The 21,439-nt window shown below is 44.1% G+C and overlaps 1 protein-coding gene and 1 non-coding gene across 5 annotated transcripts in view; both read right to left on the bottom strand.

Annotated features, from left to right (window-relative positions):
• Nap1l4 (nucleosome assembly protein 1 like 4) overlaps nucleotides 1-21,439 on the bottom strand; it is a 36,255-nt gene extending 14,816 nt beyond the window's left edge. For 2 of the 4 annotated variants that reach the window (XM_027408843.2, XM_027408841.2), the window contains exons 1-8: nucleotides 21,317-21,439; nucleotides 11,939-11,969; nucleotides 10,152-10,210; nucleotides 8,223-8,322; nucleotides 5,725-5,866; nucleotides 5,473-5,559; nucleotides 3,365-3,496; nucleotides 2,044-2,115 (exon numbers count right to left, since the gene is read on the bottom strand). In XM_027408843.2, coding sequence (XP_027264644.1) covers nucleotides 2,044-2,115; nucleotides 3,365-3,496; nucleotides 5,473-5,559; nucleotides 5,725-5,866; nucleotides 8,223-8,322; nucleotides 10,152-10,210; nucleotides 11,939-11,952 — 606 coding nt within the window. In that variant the 5' untranslated portion in view covers nucleotides 11,953-11,969; nucleotides 21,317-21,439. Of the gene's footprint in view, nucleotides 1-2,043; nucleotides 2,116-3,364; nucleotides 3,497-5,472; nucleotides 5,560-5,724; nucleotides 5,867-8,222; nucleotides 8,323-10,151; nucleotides 10,211-11,938; nucleotides 11,970-17,537; nucleotides 17,558-18,406; nucleotides 18,428-21,316 lie in introns of those variants that run through there. The other 2 variants (XM_027408842.2, XM_035442091.1) reach the window with 2 other exon arrangements.
• Nucleotides 1,319-1,445, bottom strand: LOC113831553. Its single transcript, XR_003484059.1, has one exon. It is a non-coding gene; the product is annotated as a small nucleolar RNA SNORA54 (small nucleolar RNA).

The following is a 21,439-nucleotide window of genomic DNA, read 5'->3' as shown; positions in this document are numbered from 1 at the left end:
GGATAGAGAGCATAGAATCAGCTGCTCCTTTGAAAATGTACAGTATCGGGGCTGGAGAGATGGCTCAGCTGTTAAGAGCACTGACTGTTCTTCCAGAGGTCCTGAGTTCAATTCCCAGTAACCACATGGCGGCTCACAACCGCCTTGAATGAGATTTTGTGCCCTCTGCTGGCATGCAGGCAGAAGACTGTATATGTAACAAAATTAATAAATAAAATCTTAAAAAAAAAAAAAAAAAGGAAGTGTACAGTATCCAGAAAGCACACTGGGAGACAATACTTGCAGAAAAACAGGCATACCAAGGCCACATGGCATCAGGAAAAAAAGACAATTCACAAAAATGCAAATAAACAAGCAAAACTGGGGGTGATGGCATACCAAAAATTTAATGTGCCTGACCTATCATAGGTTGATTTTGGTAATTCAGCTCACTGGAGGAAGCAGGGTGATGTGTGCATTTACCCTCAACTTATTCATAAAGAGAAACAGACCCCAAAGCCACTTATCAAGACACAATGGGCTCATGAGTGCTTGCTCCTGAACTAGAGCACACAGACACTATCCCAGCTGGAAAGGACCATGTGACACACCCAGACCCTCGAAGGAAGAGCCCCTGGAAGAGGCAGTTTTGCTTTTTTCACTGTGCTTACTTTACCCAGAATTCAAAAAAGAAGCAACTACCAAAGGGGAGAGATCTGTGCCATGTGAATAAGCTATCTCAAAAAAACAAAAACAAAACAACCCCCCCCCCAAACCAGCCAGTCAAGGTGACATATGCCTGTAATCCCAGGACATGGGCAGCAGAGATAGGAGGGGGCCATAAATTTGAAGCCATCTTAGTCTAAGTCTATATTCTGGGTTAGTACAGGCTACATAAGCAAGACCCTATCTCACAATAATAAAAGAATTCAATGAAGGCAAAAGTAGTAACAACTAAATTTGGATGAACTGAAAGTAAAAACAACAGAGAACCTCTAAACTGCCTGTTCAGGAAAAGCAGAGATCAGGTAGCACAGCCAGAGCCTTAGCTGGAAAGGAAGCATCTGTGGCCACATGAATAAGAGGTAAGCCCGTGACCAAGAGAGGCAGCAAGCATGTTGAACTCCCACTATCCATGACCCATCTTCAGAGTGACAGCCAAATGTTATCTCTCACAAAGTAAAGACATTTGTACAGCTGCCCCTGAAGAACTGCTGATAAAGAAATACCACCTATACAGGCCTATTTCCATCTGTTAAACAGAGTCTGGGGTAGAGCTGAGAAGACAGAAACTTCTAGGTCCTTCTCTCAAGATCCCTTGCCTAGCCCCTCATACCATGTGTGTCTCCAAGACCTGAAACTGAAAGCCAACAGCCAGCCAGTCAGTCATGTGTCACTGGAAATCCTGTAGCACTGGAATGGAACCCACCAACCACAGTAAGGCTGACAGATTACGAACAGTGCACAAGCCCTGAAAATCCTATGTTAAGCCCATCTTCCCAAAGGCCAGACCACCTCCCATGTTTGAAGCTATTTCAGGGTAGTTTTCAGTCACATCTACAATGGTTACTTTAGGCCAAATCCAGCAAGTTACTCTCCTTAGTATCTAAATTTCTGTACCATTGTTGCTCATGTTTGTATATGCTCTTCCAATTCTGTTAAGATGGGATCTCACTGTGCTGTGATTCAGGCTGGTCCTGACTGCCTATATTCAAGTAATCCGTCTACCTCCTGGGATTACAAACTCATGCCACAATGCCCTACCACCTCCATGTGACACTTGGGAAAAATATGGTGTGCTGATCTCCACCAAACAAAAAAATCCAGCATCTAAATCGGAAGCTATCCAGGTGATAACCACAGCCCAGTAATTACTAGCCTGTAGCCAGCCTCGGGAAAGGACATGGTCTGTTATCAGCCAAATATCCAGCTCACATTGCCAACTGCAGCACCAAGAGAAGTCTGATGTCTGTTGAGCAGGCACACTCAGGAATGCCCAAATTTGACAAGAATCAGACCTTTTAACACCTTAGTCAATCAGGAAGGAGCTTGATCAGTACTCACCATAGGCTGTCCAGGGTCTGAAAACTTCACTTTAATATCTTGCAGATGTTTCAAGATCGGTTCATCATATTCCTAACAGACAGAGAACCACAGATCATGGCAGTCACACTTGCATATGTCCCAGATTCTGGGCATTTGTCCTTCCTGGAATTCTGTTTTTGTCCAGTAGTAACTTCTGGAAAGCAATGTGTATCTCTGGTGGCGGCAACGACATGCCAAGAATCAGCTGCTACCTGTCTCTAGAGCAACACCAATGCTGGCTGCAGCTCGCCTGCCACTACTTGACACTGCAGTTGGCACAGTGCTACCAAGAATTCTGGCTACCAGCATCTGAGATGACAAAGCAAAAGGCTTAGTGTCAGAAGAAAATGGCTCAAGTTAGTTGCAAGTCTTCCTGTACAGTATCCACCAGGGACAATAAATCTGCATATACCACTTCTGTAAGATCACAGAACGCCATAATGTACAAGAGCCAACAACTTGTGTGGCTCTATGCTTTACACAGTGACTATTGCTTAGACTTGTACCGTAAAGCTAAAGGAATGAAAAGACTTGGATTCTCAAAAAACGTACACTAATGACAGGTGTAGATTGTTAATTTCTTCACCCTGAGATTGGCATCGAGTCCCAGAATTTAAGGTTCTAAAGTTCTAAGAATTAAGCCCACTAAAGGTTATCATCCTAATTTAAGCTCTTTGGACATGATACAATAAAACCAAACCAGGACAAGGAGGACACCTAGTAGGCATTTAAAAGGAGAAAGAAAAAAAAAAAAAAAAATCCAAAGACAGTTGTGGAAGCAGGCTATACCAAAAGCAGTCACATCTCTGATGCTGACAGAGGGAGCATAGAGATCTCCACTGATGTCTCACATGCTATGTACCTGATCTGAATGTCTAGCACCCTATCATCCATCTATTAGCACATCAAATGAGAACCAATATGGAGATGTAAGACTCTTCCCAGACTCCCTGCTTTCACACAGGAAGAACTATGAACAAGGTCTTAAGGGTACAGTGCTGGACTCTGCAGGAGGTACATGAGACTGCCTCTCAAACTCTGGTGTGAACAGAACTGTCAGCCTTGCCAAGAACCGCATGCAAAAGAGAATGTGGCCCCTCCAGCAAAGACCACACTCTCTAGGGATCAGGACCATGCCCCCTAGGGATCAGGGTTGCTGTCCAAGTGCCAAGTCCCAGGAGACTTTTTATCCTCCTACAAGCACCTCCCAGCACCCAGGTAAGCAGTGTGTGAATAATACAAGGCAAGTCCCTCACCCCAATCTCTCCCCACTTACACCCACTGGGCATAAGTCCCTCACCTGCACCAGCTCGCTAAGCATATCTACGTTTCTGAAGATGGTGAACCAGAACTCAGGGATGCCTTTGGGGTTCAGCTCTTCTGCTGTTGCTGCTTCTTTCTCAGCTATAACTACTTTATTCTTCATATCTCCCTACAAAACAGATTCAAAACACAAGTCATTGAAAACACAAATTTATACACAGCTCAAGTCTTATTGAAAGACATTATTTTAGGGTCCATCACACATTTCCTTTTCCTTTTGTGTGTCTCCAAACCATGGAGTTGGAAAAGGTATTCATGGCACTATGTCTATATGTAATTTCACAACGAAATGTCCTATCCAGGGGAGAAAACTGGAAAGGTGGCAAATTACCACCAGACTTGTGAAAGAATAGCCAGTCTGTCTTGGTGAGCTTCCTGTTATCATACAATGAATAGCTTCCAGCAGACACTGGAAGCCATTCATTACCATCAAGGTGGAAAAAACCCCAGTCCAGGCCAGATGTGGTAGCACACACCTGCTATCCCAGCACTTGAGAGGCAGAGGCATGAATGAGGACTACTGTAAATTTGAGGGCAGCCTTGTCTACATAGCAAGTTCCAGTCCAACCAAGGCCATATAATGGAATCCGGGAAGGAGGGAGGGTGAGGAGAAAAAGAAGTAACAAAATCCAAGAAAACCTTGTTTGCTGTAGCAGCATTATATAATCAGCAAACTTGGGCATGCAGTTCCCAGGTGGAAAGAGCACACAAGGGCAGACATACTGAGCATTGTGACCAGAAAGGTCATAAAACTCCATTAAGGAGACTTGTAATACAGCCTTAGGAAGAAGGTAATTAAACCAAGTGAATTCTGAATGCTTGTCACAATAGCCTGCTATGACTGAAATACAGAGATTGCTAAACCATCAAACTGCACTTTTTGTAGTCATAAGGAACAAACATTCAGATCCATAGCTTCAACAAGATTCTTCCTATGTTTAAAAGAGTATCTCTTGCTGAGTGTGGTGGTGTATGCCATCTGAGTTTGAGGTCAGCCTGGTCTACACAGTGAGTTCCATGTCAGGCAGGACTACAAAACAAAAACAAACTTTTACATATAGCCACAAAAATTTAATGTATTTCAAAAAGATTCCTAAAAGATAATTCTACTGAACCAAAGCTACCTGTTATTTAAATACAAAATTAGGCTGACAGGGGCTTGGGTGTGCCTCAGTGGTGGAAAACCTGCCTTTTGCTCATGAGCCTCTGGGTTACATCCCTAGTATCTTTAAGAAAGCAAACAAAAGCCGGACAGTGGTGGCACACACCATTAATCCCAGCACTCGAGAGGCACAGACAGGTGGATCTCTGAGTTCGAGGCCAGACTGGTCTACAGAGCGAGATCCAGGACAAGCACCAAAACTACAGAGAAACCCTGTCTCGAAAAACCAAATAAATAAATAAAATTTTTAAAAAGCTGGGGGGGGGGGCAAGCAAACCAGGATAGAAGTCAAAGTTAACTCTGTACCATGCTGGAACTTTCCATGGCATTTTAATGAGACCGTCATAGTAAATGGATAGGACATCATGATACTGGTCATTCGCTCACCTGTTGGTCTAGAGTGAGGCTGAGCACAGCCTGAGGTCTCCAGATGGTTCCTCATATGCTTAACATTCCCTACTGAGGAGGAACATGTGCAGTCCCCACCCATACTAACCTCCACCTCCTCTGGGCTCAGACTCTCACTGGTGTTAATTACAGTTAGTTTTGTTCTGGAGACAGAGTCTCACTATGTATGTAGACCAGGCTGGCCTGTTTCTCTATAGTGCTGGGGTAAGAAACATGTTCCATCAAGTCTGGCACACTACAATCAATTTTTGCCTACCTGACCTGTATTTCAATCCTGTGTTGCATAGACCACTGAGAAGGGGCCACAACTCACTTATGATAACCAACAGCACTGCCTCAGATGCCAAAGTGTCACCATGGACCCATGCACCCAGTGGAAGAGAAGGGAACTACTACAGGCCTACTCTACAAAGCTTTGCTGACAGAAACCATGAGTAGCAGAATAAGGCCTTTAGTTCACCATCCAATACATAAAAGTAACTAGGATTAAACAACACTACACAACAGAAACTCACAGCCAACTTGTCTTCTTCCTCATTCTCACTGTGCCACGCTGACTCCGCATCTGTGGGCTCCACATCACCAGTGATGAATTCTCTTCTCTGCATTAAAAGCCAAGAGTCCATCAGCACTTTAGGCTCTCTGCAAACTCAAAAGCTAAGATATTTACTCAGGCCTCTGAAAAGACAGTCATGAAGTCCCTGAGTGGTACCATGTCTCAACCCACAGCAGCAACCAAATGAGGCAAGCACATCAACAGCACACACCTTGTCAAACAGAGGCTGGTACAAGGCTGCATACTTCCTCTCCAGGTCGTGAACTTCCTCGTAGAACTTGGCTTCTATATGCGCACACCTCACCTGCAGCTGCTTCAGAGCATTAATTCTCCTTTTGACAGCTTTGGGTAAACTACAAGGGAACGGGAAATAAAACACCTAGTGCCAGCAAACAGCCACCACACACAACACCCTGCCTATAAAGAGCTGCTAAAACCCCACATGCAAACAAGCCAAAAGAAAAGAACGGACTGCTTGTTAAGCTAGGTGATGTATGCCTTTAATTCCATCAGAAGCAGGTGGATCTCTGTGAGCCTAAGGCCAGCCTGGTCTACTTAAGAAGTTCCAGGACAGCTGGGCGGTAGCGGTGAATACCTTTAATCCCAGCATTTGGGAGGCGGAGGCAGAGGCAGAGGCAGAGGCAGGCAGATCTCTGGGAGGTTCGAGGCCAGCCTGGTCTACAAAGAGAGTTCCAGGACAGCCATGGCTGCCTCAAAAAATAAACAAACAAATAAACAAATAAAACAAAACAAAAAAGCAGAAATGGGGGATCAGTTTATAAAATTGTTCTTTTGTCTGAACCAAACTGGTGATGAAAACAGACCAAAGGAAGCTGGGCACACTTGCTCCTCCACATGGGAAGGCCAAAACAGTAAGAGTAGCAAGAGCAAAAGGCTAATCTGGGCTAAACAGAGACCAAGGATAAAGAGTGTAGCTCACAGGAAAGCACTAACCTAACATGCAGATAGATAGTCCTTGGTTCAATTCCCATCAAGGGGAGAGTGGGGGTGGAGCTAGGCATGAAGTTATGCACCTATGATCTTAACACTTGAGGAAGTCAATGTAGAAGATCAGGTATTTAAGGCTATCTTTGGCTACTAGAGACTTCAATGCCAGCCTGGGCTACATGAGATTCTGTCTCTCAAAAAAAAAAAAAAAAAGACCAGAGTTGGAGAGATCACTCACTCACAGTTATGACTACTTGCTGCTCTTACAGAAGACCCAAGTTCAATTCCTAACACTCAGGATGAGTGGCTTAGAACCACCTAGAACGCCATATAAGGGCAATCTGATGCCTCTGTCCTCTATGGGCATTTACACTCAAATGTGTGTTTGCATACATACACACACACTTAATTTAAAACAAACAAAAACCCACCAAAGTGGGTGAAAGCACTTGCTGCCAAGTCTAAAGACCTGAGTTAGGTCTCTGAGAATCATTAGGTTGAAGGAGAAAATCAACTCCTTCAAATTGTCCTCTAACCTCTACATGTGCACAATAGGATGAAATAATAAATAGCAAAAGCAAAATCCCCAGACAAGGACCAGACACAGGTAAGCTGATAGTAGGCACACAGACCCTGATGTTGGTTGTCTGAAAATCATGAACACATGTAGACACTCACATACAATTTTCTCTATTCATACCAGCTGACAATTTCTTTGCCTTTGTTCCAGAGTTCAATTTTTTTGTTTGTATAAACACTCTTAAATTAAAACAAACAAACAAACAAAAAAACCACGCCGGGCAGTGGTAGCACATGTCTTTAATCCCAGCACTCAGGAAGCAGAGACAGGAAGGTATCAAGTTCTAAGGCCAAACTGGTCTAGATTAAGCTCCAGAACAGCTAGGGCTACACAGAGAAACCATGTCTTGAAAAACCAGGGAAAGAAAGAAAGAAAGAAAGAAAGAAAGGAAGGAAGGAAGGAAGGAAGGAAGGAAGGAAGGAAGGAAGGAAGGAAGGAAGGGAGGAAATTTTAACCTATAAAACTGTTTAAAACCCAAAAAAATTGTGCCCCCAGGTGAAAACTTGCTCACAGTAAATCTGAATACTGGCCCAAGCACCATTCAAGGTCAACACATATATAAGGCTGTGCTCACAAACTGTCACCATCCCAGTGAGCAAATGCCACTCTATATGCATACTTACAAAAGCCAGAAACCAGACACCATTCTCAACTCCCTCACTCCAGCCTGCCACCTACTCTACTAAACAAAACTGCCTATTAGGTACCTGTGCATTAGAGGCTGAACTCGACCCAGTACAAGAAAAAGCAAAGCAGGACAAAGACAAACTGCATCCACTATGTAAACCCAGAAAGGCCTAAGTGGACACAAGAAAATGTTCAGTGTCTTCTCCAGTTGTAACAGCCAAGTCTTGCCTAACTATATTCATGGAGACTGAGGTGGCTGACCTCTTCCAGAAATCAGACAGAGGCCCTGGGAAGTGCTACCGAGTAGACATCTCAATATACAATATAGGCCTCCTAACAAGGGTAAAGGTGTGGATTTCCAGCAGCCAGACAGCACTCTACTCTACCAGCACTATATTAGCTGAGTTCTCTTCAAGCCACAAGGTGGCACTGTGCAGCACCAAGCAGACAAGATGAGCTGGCTGATCCTGAGAAATGAAAACCACACTTGTTCCTACTCTGAGGCATGGAGATGTTTGTTCTATCGCTTGACATCTCATTGGCAATGTACTCACGTTTCTATGTAGCTAGAAGGAGTGTGAGAGACGTTGTCAAGACGTTCCTGCAAAGCTGCCAGCACTTGTGGGTTCTGCATCACCTGGTCTGTGAGCTTTTCTGTAAGTTGGAAACAAGACCAGTTATTTTGCAGCTAAGAACCCAAACATCAACATGGATCTTGGGCTAAGCAAGGAGATGCCATGCCAAGACCTTATCTCAAAATAAAAAACTCTACAGCTGGGGCTATAACTCAATAGTAGAATGCTTACCTAGCACATGAAGCCCTGGGGCTCAATCCTTACCACCACAACAAATGTGCTTTAGAAGTACACATTCCTACTGGGTAGTGGTGGCCCACACCTTTAATCCCAGCACTTGGGAGGCAGAGGCAGGTGAATTTGAGGCCAGCCTGGTATACAAAATGAGTTCCAGGATAGCCAGAACTACACAGAGAAACCCTGCCTCAAAAATAAAGTAAACAAACAAACAGGTATACATTCCATAGGCCAAATTTAGGTCAATGGTCACTTTATGTTAGGGCTGGGTAAAGAAAAAAACAAAAAACAAAAAACAAAAACCACAAACCTTCACAGCCTCAGACCACATTTGCTTCTTCAAAAAAGGTTAAAGTAAATAAATAAAACCCCAGCCAGGCATTGGTGGCGCATGCCTTTAATCCCAGCACTCGAGGCAGAGGCAGGCAGATCTCTGTGAGTTCGAGGCCAGCCTGGTCTCCAGAGCGAGTGCCAGGATAGGCTCCAAAGCTACACAGAAAAACCCTGTCTCGAAAATAAAAAATAAAAAAATAAACAAACAAATAAAACCCCTACAAATGTCTACTTAGCTTTGCTTAGCTACTAATTTCTAGAAATAATAAAGTACTTGTTTAGAAACTTGTACCTTAAAAGTATCTTCCTTAGTCAGACAGAGGCTTCTGCCTGTAACCAGCTAAACTCTAAACCCTACCTGAGATCACTAACTACCAACTTCAGGGGTCTACTTTTAGTTATACATTGCTCCCTAGTTCCATTGGTGTTTGGAAGTCAGGGACAGGGACAAGATCAGCTCCTAAAGTGAAACTGCATCCACCCACTTCTCAAAGAGATGGTTCTCCCCAGCTTGCCCTCTTCCTGGAAAGCCTTTTCCCAAAAACCCACCTCCTGCAAAAAGTACTCTGACCACCTTGCTTCTGACAGCTCACATGCCTTTGTTCTGGACGTGTAACACTGACCGGTTATTTAGAACCCATTCCCCAAATTAACCAGGAGACACCAACAAGAGAGTAACTGTTCTTCACTTGGTGATGGGAGTTGATCTATTTCCCTCTCATATAGTCCAAGCCAGCTTGAAATTTGAGACCTTCCTGCTTGGACTCCCCAAGCAGGGATTTTTCAGTCTCCACACCCAGCTCAGATTAAACTTTTTTGCATTTTATCATCATTATTATGTGTATATGTTCAATCAGAAATGCAATGTGCACGAGAAGTGTACATGCTCCACAGCCTGCATGTGGAGGTCAGGGGATCACTTCTGGGAGTTGGCTCTTGCATCCCAGTGGGTTCTGGGGACAAACTCAGGGTGCCAGATTTGCATGGCAAGCAATGCTATAAGCTGAATCACTTTGCTAACCCAACCTATGGAGATTTCTTCATGGGGAAAGACAGTGAGTGTCCATTTATAGACACAACAATACATCTAGGTTTTCCTTCAAAATAAGCAGGTGAGGGAAGTAGAGGGTGCCCAGGTCATGTAGAGGCCAACACTGGGGCAGTGTTGTGTTGTTCTCCTTCATAGAGTTTGAATTTCTAATCACTAAATGAAGTACTGGTATTTGTCTTAGACAGATACTCTTTATTGCTACTATAATTACTATAACAAGTGGTTCTGGAAGAGATTCCCAGACACACATGGAAACCCTCAATCACTGCTTCATCCATTGCACTGACCTGTATTACTGGCATTTTTAGCAGCTTCCACAGAATCTGCAGGGCTTCCATCTGAAAGACTAAAACAAGTTTACAAAGTATTATAAACAGAGTTCTAAAGACAGCATTTTCAGTGTTTTTCCAATGTATTAGGGATCTGTGTAGCAAAGAACTTCAGGTAAGGTGAAGATAACACTAGCTAGAGATGGTGGCACATGCCTTTAATCCTAGCACTTGGAAGAGGCAGGCGTATTTCTGAGTTCAAGGCCAGCTCTCTCTACATACTGAGTTTCCAGGACAGCTAGAGCTATATCATGAGACCTTTGGGGACAGGGGCAGGGCACAACAAACAAAAAACAAAAAAGACAAACCTGACATTCACGTGTTATATAAAGGAGACTTCCTTCTGAAAAGATCATATCCACCCAACTCCCCTTCCAACACACAGGCTGCTTGCTCTGCACTAATCTGCACCCTTGCCAATGCTTAATTTCCCCTTTATTTTGAGACAAGGTCTAATTCAGTAGCCCCAGCTTAATCTCAAAACAAACAAACAAACAAACAAAAAAGCCTACGTGCCATGTGTGGTGACTTATACCTTTAATCCCAGCACTTAGGAACAGAGGAAAGTAGATCTCTGAGAGTTTTGCACAAGCCCAGTGTACACAGGAGTTCTAGGCCACCCAGGCTATACATTGAGACTCTGTCTTAAAAACCAAACAAAACCCAAGAACAAAAATTATGTTTATGCATATGCCCATATGTAGGTATGTGGACGAGTGCAATGCCAGTGGAGGCTGGCCAGAAGAGGACCAGATCCCCAGAACTGAAGCTTGTGAGCTGCCTAATGTGAGTGCTGGGAACCAAACTTAGGTCTTTGCAAGAGTGGCACACAATCTTAACTCCCAAGTCATCTTTCCAGCCCTCTAATTTTTATTTTGATAGTTAATCCCTTGATTGTATAATTGGCCTTAAACCACACCACCTATATAACATGCTACCATATGGTCAGCAGCGCACACAAGTGACCTTGTACAGTAGACACAATGGTCACATTGCTCTGAATGCCAACCATGCAGCATCACTGAAAGCAATGGGCTTCACAACTACCAGAGAACCATGTATACCTTCCTGAAGACAAAGTTCTACAAGCCCATCCAAGGCATCTCTGTAACATGAATGCAGACGGAGCTATGAGGAAATGAAAGGCAAATACAAGCAAAACATACTGGCACACGTGTATCACAATGCCATGATGAAATTATTTTACATGCCAACTAAAAAAATTTTAAAAACCAGGCACTGGCTGGGTGGTGGTGGCACACGCCTTTAATTCTAGCACTCAGGAGGCAGAGGCAGTTGGATCTATATGAGTTCAAGGCTAGTCTGGTCTACAGAGTGAGTTCCAGGACAGCCACGGCTACACAAAGAAACCCTGTCTTGAAACAAAACAAAACAACAACAACAAAAAAATAAATACATTCAACCAATACGGACCTTGACCATCCCCCTCCCAATCCTTTCCCCATCCCTCATAGGTATATCAGGTTAATGGACTTCAACAAGGGTAGGGAAGCAGGGGCTAATAATGTCAGGAAGCACAGAAACTGTATTTACACAAGGTCTTCAAATATCAGTGTTTGAGACAGTATCTGACACCAATTTCTTTGTCAGCAAAAGGGAGAAAAAAAGCCATTTCCACTTGGAATTTAAAATATTTAACTTTTAAATTCTAGTTTCTGAAATACAGTGGACACTTGCTCCCTACCTAAACCTAAATCCAATAAACAAAGTCCATTTTGGCTTACCTGTTTTCTGCCATCTGAACGTCTTTGTCCCCTAAAAATGAGAAAGTTAACAGTTACATTCACAAAAAAATGTTGTATTGCTCTTCCAACACCACCTACTGATGGCATTCTACCAAACGTAGCAGTGGAAACCTTTCTGCAGGTGAAGAAAGGCAATGTCCCAGACATGACCTGAAGTTATTTGAGCACACAGGTGTCTAATGTTATAGACAGGTACCCTTAAAATCTATGTCTCACTGCACATAGTAGTGTATACGTTTACTCTCAACAACTGGGAGGCAGGTGCAAGCAGATCTCTGTAAATCTGAGGCCAGCCTGATCTACATAGGCAGTTCTTGGTCAGATAGGGCTACAATAGTAAGACCAAGTCAAAAAATAAAATTAAATAAATCTAGGTTTCACCTCCTGCATGGTTTACAACTTTTTATTTTTTTGAGAAAGGATCTCGTGTATCCCAGATTGGCTTCCCACTTGCCATGCAGCTGATGACCCAATTTCTGACTCTGATTCCACCTCCCCCGTACTGGGCTTATGCAGTGCTGGGTATCAAACCCAGGGCTTCATGCATGATAAACTAAGCTAGAGCCATCAAATTCTTACTGACACAAAAGTGACCAGACTTCACGGTAAGAAAACAAAATCCTAATCTGCCTTCTTTCTACAATAAATCTAACAGATCCACATAGCAACTCTAACCCAAACAATTCAAAAGCATTCACTCTCAAATACAGAGTAATGTTAATTCTATCTGTCCATATCTTTTATGTCATCTGTATTTAAAACACACATGACTACTGTGTAAGAATGCTTGATCTCAGGGCAGCCTCCTTACTTTAAAGGTATAATGAATTGAGGGACCATACAAAGCTCCTCACACTTGCCCAGTGCACACAAACAAGACTTTCTGAAAGCTGTGCTGGTACTAGGAAAACAGGAGACTTAGGAAAAACGGTTCCAGCAAGAGTGATGCACAACTGTTTCATAGTTAACTCAGTTCTATCTACTATTAGATTTTTATTGTTTCAAAATAAAACGTGTGCAAATGATCCATGCCTTTAACCCCAGGGTTTGGTAGGCATTGGCAAGTACTCAAGGACTGATACCCTGCTCTACATATTGAGGTTCAGGCCAGTGAAACCCTGTATCAAAACAAATTCAAAATTAAATGCACAAAAACACTATCACATGGTTATTGTCTTTGTTTTTTCAAGACAGGGTTTTTGTTTTTCCAGGAACACTCTGTAGAGCAGGCTGACCTCAAACTCAAAGATCCATCTGCCTCTGCCTTGCAAATGCTGAATGCTGGAATCACCACACCCCTACAACTCAACTTCTGTCTTTTTGTTTGTTTGTTTTTCAAGACAGGGTACACCTGTGTAGCCCTAGCTATCCTGGAACTTTCTCTGCAGATCAGAAATCTGCTTGCCTGCCTGCCTCCCAGAGTGTGGGGATTAAAGGCATGCACCAGCACCACCCAGCTATTGTCTTTTAAAAACTATTTTAAGGAAGAAAAAAAAAAGAGTAAGGCAACAGCTGCAGATGACCAGGCCCACAGCACTACAGCAGCTTCCCACTCCTCGGCTTTACCTCCATCACCTCCAAAGAACATTCCACAGACTTAGCATCTTCTTTGGAGTCCAAACTCACTGACCACAGGATCTACATTCCTATAGTCATCCTACAAAGCCCACCATTCTCAGCGCCAGCAAACACTACCACCCCAGATGGCCAAGTCTGAGGTTTTTCTACCATACACTTTAGGTTTTACTTAGTCAAATATGGTTCCACACCCCTAGATATTAACTTGGAAAGATTTTCATGCAGGATTTCTCACTCAAAGAATGAGCATATCCCAATAAATATTGCTGAGCTGGTAGCATACTGGTACTCCCTACACTTTGGCTATGTAACTACAGTCAGTACCTCATTACCTACCTATGACCTTCTCTAGACCACAACTCCAGTCTACCATCCTTTTCCCCAGCTATTCCAGCCTTCCTCTGCACCTAGGTCTCACCATCCATAACCTAGAAGTCATACCCACCTGAAGCAATTATGAAGATCAATTGCCTCACCATAGTGGCACCACATGCCTACCCACCTCTATGACACATGCATACAGACTGTCTTGCCCTGTCATTCTATCCCCTGCACACTGAGACCAAAGCAAAGTGCTAGCACAAGCTAGAGTTCACTCAGCCATGCTTCAGCACCATCCATTATTGTGTTTACCAAACATTGAAAGTCATAAAGAGCTATCAATCTGCTGGTGTGAGGCTGGAATGATAGGTTTAATGCTGGTCTTATGAAGCCACATTACTAAGCCTTGTCAGGAAAACTACTTTTAAAAGGCATCAAGAGTCAGACATAATGATGCATGCCTGTAACTCCAAGACTTGGAAGGTATGGTTATGCTGGCTATATGGTTAAGTTAGAGGCCAGCCTGGGCTACAGAAGTATCTATCTTAAAACAAAACAAAACCTTGCAATCAAGTTAAATTAGAACAGACACCAGAGGACCCTAAGTTAATAAAATACAGAGGTTTAGGTTCCCTTCCAGGGCCAACATGCTGCTTTTCAGCAAGATCACAACAGCCCGACTATAGATTTATTTCCTTATTTCCTTTTTGTTCCAAACATCAAAAACTTTTCAAAGGAAAAGTTTTTAAACTTTTACAGCAAAGTTTAAACTGGCCACTTTTATTTTATTTTATTTTTTGGTTTTTCGAGACAGGGGTTCTCTGTGTAGCTTTGGAGCCTATCCTGGCACTTGCTCTGGAGACCAGGCTGGTCTCGCACTCACAGAGATCCTCTGCCTCTGCCTCCTGAGTGCTGGGATTAAAGGCGTGGCCACCAACGCCCAGCTAAACTGGCCACTTCTTAAAGATTAAAAAACAAACTTTTTTATGGAAATGTAGCATGTGTACAATACCCGAAGAGGCCAGAAGAGGACACCAGATCCTCCTGTAACTGGATTCCAGATGGCGTTGAGCCACCACATAGGTCTTGAGAACCAAACCCATGTCCTCTGCAAGAGCAACCAGAGCTTTTTTTTTTTGGTCCTCAAAGTCTTAACACAAGCAAATGAGTTGGGAGGCGCAGATGCCTTTCTTTAGTCCCAGCATTTGGAAGGCAGAGGAAGGTGGCTCTCTCTGAGTTCGAGGCCAGCCTTATCTGCAAAGCAAGGACAGCCAGGACTGTTGCACACACACAAAAAACCCATCTTAAAAAAAAAAAAAAAAAAAGGCATGAGAGTAAGTGATTACTATTACCTAAACTAGCCTGAAGAGGTAAGTTGTCCTCTGACCTCTGCATTTGGCATATATCCATGTTATGTGCATGCACATGAAGAAACCCTAAAGCACAGTAACTTGGTTCACAGAAAGATGGCAGGATGACCTAGTAAAGCAAAGCTAAGGATGTGTGTTCAGGTCCTATAGGAGTACTGACTTGCAGCAATTTAGGACCATGTCAAAGGAATAAAGGAATGACCTGTTCAAAAAAGGAATCAGAAAAGGCCCCTAGAACATCCCAATTTCCCCTGGCCAGTGAGTGAGGTGCAGACACTGGACATAGCTCATTACTCCTAGTATGCTAGGTGTACATGGAAACACTTAAAGCCCCTGGGAACTGACTCAGATTCCCAGATGCATACAATGTGTTGCTAACTGGGCTGGAGATGAAGCTCGGTAGTAAATCACTACCCAGCGAGCAGAGTGCCTGGGTCCATTCCCAAAAAAGAAAATGCTAATAGTCAACATTCATTTATTCTTTTAATTTTCGAGTTGTTAAAAACAAAAGGGAGCCAGGAAGATTGCTTTTATTTCAAGCCTGGAATACACAAAACCTTGTCTCAAACACTGTTGTAATTTCCTGCCCCTAACTAAAAGGGATAGAGTGTATCTGATCCTAAACACACACCACTAGTCTTTATTTTGTTTAAACTAATGTAAATTATACTTAATGTTCTTTCTCTCTCTCTCTCTCTCTCTCTCTCTCCTCTCTCTCTCTCTCTCTCTCTCACACACACACACACACACACACACACACACACACACACACACACACACATCCTCCCTTTATCTTTCAGCCTTTATCACAAAATTTAACTAAACCAGGTATGATGGCTTATCTCTACAATCTCAGCACACTGGAGGCTGAAACCGTAAGTCAGAATATTAAGGCCAGCCTCAACTGAAACAGGAGACCCTCTCTCAGAAAAAAATAAAATAAACCACAGGAAGTCAGACATAGTAGTACACACCCATAGGGCACTGAGGGAGTGTGACTGAGGTCAGGCTGTCTCAAAAACCCCAAGACACGCACCAAGCCTGGGTTTGACAACATCAGCTACATAGAAAATTCCAGGCCGTCTAGGGCCTTGTTTTTTTTAAAAACAATAACAAAACAGGAGTCCCCCAAGTGTTGACAGAGGCAGATGTTGAAATAATATAGCTGCAGGTTTTGAAAGATAACATGACCCTGGCAATACCTTGAGACTCTATGCTTCTAATCTCTGAACTATAAGACAATAAATGTGCTATCTGAAGCAAAACTGAAAAAGTTATTATTTGACAATGTTTTATTTTGGGGAGATGTGTGTGATACTGTGTGCCTTTGTGCACACATAGGTGGAGGTCAAAAGACATAAGGTGTCCTGCACTACCACTTTCCTCAAGTCTCAATGAACTTAAAAGATAGCCTTAAGCTAGGCCACACCTGGCTTTCCACATTGGTGCTCAGGTCCAAACCGAGGTTCTCATGTTTGTGTATCTAGTGCTCTCACCACATTATTTTATTTATTGTGTATGTGGGGTGTTTATGTCATGCACATGTAGGTCACAGGACAACTTTCATGTGTAGGTTCTCACCTTTCACTATGTGGGGCCAGGGGACACATTCAGGTCATCAGGGTTGGCACTGACAGCAGGCATCTTTGCCAGCTGAGCCTTCCTGTTAGCCCATAATATTGTTTTTCTTTTCTTTTTCTTTTTTTTTTAAAAAAGATTTATTTATTATGTATATAGTGTTCTGCTTGCAAGTATGCCTACATGCCAGAAGAGGGCACCACATCTCATATAGATGGCTGTGAGCCACCATGTGATTGCTGGGAATTGAACTCAGAACCTCTGGAAGAACAGCCAGTGCTCTTAACCTCTGAGCCATCTCTCCAGGCCCCGACCCCATAATATTGTTAAGCAATTGAAGGTGCTGGGTAGTGCTAGAAAATCACTGTTTTTGTTTGCTTTTGAAACTTTTCATGAGTGTTTAACACCAATGACCATTAAGAGAAAATTCCAGGAGGGCAGAGCATGTCCACTTACTCAATGCAGAGTTCAGGACTCAGTAAAGGACTTGGCAAGAAACAGATAGCCAGAAATCTCTGCTCAGTTAATCTCTGCTGTTACCTGTAAGTACTATGGCACTAAACAGGTCCCTTTGCACACGTTGGCCTATCCTAGGCAATTTTGGAAGACACGGGATGAAGATATTTCTTTATTCACACTTGCTTACAATCAATACCTACTACTCTGAAGTAACTAAGTATGACTTAAATTATATACTAGTCTTTGTACATAAAGCTCAGAACCAATCTCACCTCACTAGACTGAGTTTCCTGGACACAAGATGGAAGCACACTCAGTTACAACAGCTGACACAGCAAGCAGACAGGATCAAAATGTAAAGTTCGCAAAGCTGTCTTCTACAAAATACAAATATACAAATACAAGGTACCGGGGTGGAAAGATGGCTTGGAAGTTAAGAGCACTGGCTGCTCTTCCAGAGGTCCTGAGTTCAATTCCCAGCAACCATCCATAATGCCCTCTTCTGGCATGCAGACAGAACTATATGCATAATAAATAAATCTTAAAAAAAAAAAAAATACGTGCCTCCTGTTACTCCAAATCCACCCAAAGTAAAATACAATAGCAGACCAAAGTAAAGCAGCTGAGCTTCCTAGTTTACCAAAGGCAGGAAGAACCCACTGCAAATAAAAGCAAATCCATGCCATCAATTGTCTTCACATTTATGCATCAAAACAGGCCTCCCTCCTAGTCTGTGATCAGTAACAAGTCTCTCAGTGTGGTTCAGGAAGCCTCCACAGGCTACCGCTGATCAGTAGTCTCATGCAAAGGTGGGCGGTGGGGGTAAGAAGAGGAAGTTCCTGCAGTTCCCCTAGTAGCTTCCTCCACTACAGCAGAAGCAGCAAACTGGCATCAGCTTCAATTCTAAATGCCTGAAATGCACTTCATCTTTCTTGCCGTAGGGCTGGCTAACCTTGAGCTTCCTAAATGAGCTACCTCCCAAGTGCTGGGATACAGACATAAGCCAGCACATCCACTTAGACTTCCTTTAAATAAAAAAGCTTGTACTCTTTAGGAGTGGTCCCCAACAGCTCATGATCACTGCCTCCTTTCAGAACAGGTGACCTGTGCCAAGATCCAAGCTGTAAAAGCATTCACCTACCTGCCTTAGACCTTCAGGGATTTAAACTACTCTTTGTGTATGGATGTTTTCCCTGCTTGTCTGTGCACCACTTGCTGAGGCCAGAAGAGGGCATTGGATCCCTGGAACTGGAGTTACAGAACATTAGGAGCCACCCTATGAGTGCTGGTACTCAAACCACTCTCTATCCAGCCCCTCTCTTGCCCAGACTTTTTTTTTTTTCTTCCAAACAAAAATTTTAGGCACTCTGGCAATTTTTTTTTTTTTTTACAAGCACAACACAAACTTTTGCACAGGCCTTAAACTACACAGCATGAAGACAGTTAACAGGGAGTTAGTACTCGCTCTTAGTTAGCTCTCACTTAACTAAGAGGGGAAAAAACTGAGCCAGGATCTTGCAGTGCTGCCAAGACTGACTTTGAAGTCTGAGCCCCAGAGCAGCTGGGATTTTTTTTTTTTAAGATTTTATTTATTAGCTGGGAGGTGGTGGCACACATCTTGAATTCCAGCACTCGGGAGGCAGAGGCAAGCGGATCTCTGTGAGTTCAGGACCAGCCTGGTCTACAAGAGCTAGTTCCAGGACAGTCTCCAAAGTCACAGAGAAACGCTGTTTCGGAAAACCAAAAAAATATATATTTATTATTTATACAGTGTTCTGTAGTCACACCAGATCTCATTAGGGATGGTTGTGAGCCACCATATGGTTGCTGGGAATTGAACTCAGGACCTCTGGAAGAGCAGCCAGTGCTCTTAACCTCTGAGCTATCTCTCCAGTCCTGAGCAGCTGGGACTTTAGATGTGTACTACCACACCTACCTTAGTTGGGACATTTTAAGATTCAAGCACAAAGTCAGACTGACGTGAAGTACTTCATCCCTAAGAACTGCATCTCTGTAAGAAATACTAATTTGTAAACTATTTTCTCAACTACAGAAATCCAAACAGCCAACTCACAAGCCATAATAGCCATACTTTCTGAGACCTCAGAATATATACATCTTTTCCAGAATTTTGGTGGTCAAGGTTATAATCCAAAAAACAATAAAATCAGTTATTATACATACTTGAAAAACAGCTCAAGATTTAAAGATAATACAGCCAGGCAGTGGGGGCATATGCCTGTAATCCCAGCACCCGGGAGTCAGAGCAGGTGAATGTGTGTGATTTCCAGACCAGCCTGGTCTACAGAGCTAGTTGCAGGACAGCTAGGGCTGTAACACAAGAAAAACTCTGTCTTGAAAACAAAAAATAACACTAACATATCAAAATTTAAACGTTTAAATGTTTTGACATTGTGAACCAATAATATTGGTCAACTTAGCCAGGTGTGGTGGCCCACGCCTTTAATCCCAGTACTTGGGAGGCCCAGGCAGACAAATCTATGTGAGTTCCAGACCAGCCAGGTCTACAGAGTGAGTGCCAGGTGCCAAGACAGGCTTCAAAAAGCTACAAAGAAACCCTGTCTCCAAGGAGGGAAAAAAAAAAAAAGCCTCCAACATCGTTTGACAGCAGCTACTTTAGACAAAGGCATTAAAATGCTGCAACTGGCTGGGCGTTGGTGGCCCAAGCCTTTAATCCCAGCACTCCCAGGAAGCAAGGCAGGAGGATCTCTGTGAGTTCGAGACCAGCCTGGTCTACAGAGCAAGTTCCAGGGCAACCTCTAAAGCAATACAGAGAAACCCTGTCTCGAAAAAAACAAAAACAAACAAACAAACAAAAAAAGATGCAACTGCCAAAAGCCCCCGACAAGTGAACCATCCCTTTGTCATTTTGGACTACATCCCAATCCTACCACTCTTTTCTTTGGATCTCACTGTTCATCTGCACACTGTTTATTTCAATAGCAACCGAGCCAGGTTAATTCTACTTGAGTTTAAATTCAAGCGACCATCACAGTCAAACCATCACACTTAACAGGGCTTTAATTTGCAGTACAGGCTGAACATTCCTATGCTAAAATTTCAGGACACTCCAAAGCCCATTTCTTTTAGAGTTTTATGCCAGATTTTGGACTTCCAGACTAGGAACGCTAATCTGCTAAACCTACATATTCCATAAACTTCTGAAACCAGGCGTTTCGTGCTAAGGCATACTCAGCCTGTTGCACCTATATCACAAGATTATTGTGAATGGAGTTAAAACACACGACAGGAGCTTTAAGGAGGCCCTGGTGTGTAGTAAGCAGAGATTAGTCACCGAGAGGAGGCAGCTACTATGACAGGAAGGCGGCAGTAACTAAAAAGCATGCAACTTTTAGGACCAAGAACTTCAACTTGGGCCTTTTTGCTGGGGAATTTGCATACGCCTGTTACAGCGGCGTACAAGCAGCAAACTACCACAGGGATTCCTCCGAGAAAGCTAAGCAGAGCTGGAGGAAGCGTAGGCCGACTGCTCCAAGGATACCCCTGGGAAGAAGGGGTACTGCTGGCGACCCTGCACCCTTGAGGGGCCCACAGTCGGGTCGGAAGGCTCAGTGTGTGTGTCACTAAATTGGCTCCGCCTCCACCGCAGGCTCGTTGAGTCGGACCAGGGCGGTGTGCGGAGACCATGCAAAGCCCGGAAGGGCGAGGCGGCGGCCAGACCGCGCGAACGCCGTGGACCCCTTCCTTCCCAAGCGCTGTTTCAAAACGAGGCGCACCCAGGCCCACCTCGCTGGGGAGGCCTTGTCCCCTCAGGGAACCGCCTGCGCGGCTTCGCGTGCGCTCTCAGGCGGCGGGAACAAAGCGCGCTGACCTTCAGCCGGGGGCGGGGCGGCGCGGAGGAGGGACGGGCCCGCCATCCGCCGCCACCCGGACGGCTGATGGGGCCCCGCCCGCCTCTGCTAGCCGCCATAGCGCGTCGCCCCGCCCGCGCCACCCACCCCCACCTCCGCCGCCCCGGCCCCGGCCCCTGACCAGCCGCCCGCCACGCCGTTACCCGTCGGGACCGCACCTCGCGCCTCCTGCGGCACTGGCTCCCGTGTAAAGCTCGCTCCGGGACTGCGCCGCCGTGGCCGCCAATAAAACCACCTGCCACTGGCCGCGTCGCCGGGCTCCGCCCTCTGCGAACAAAACG

The sequence above is a fragment of the Cricetulus griseus genome, chromosome 3 (assembly GCF_003668045.3).
Source record: "Cricetulus griseus strain 17A/GY chromosome 3, alternate assembly CriGri-PICRH-1.0, whole genome shotgun sequence".
NCBI lineage: Eukaryota > Metazoa > Chordata > Mammalia > Rodentia > Cricetidae > Cricetulus > Cricetulus griseus.
Note: the sequence above shows the minus strand (reverse complement) of the source record. Positions and strands in the feature narration are given on the sequence as shown.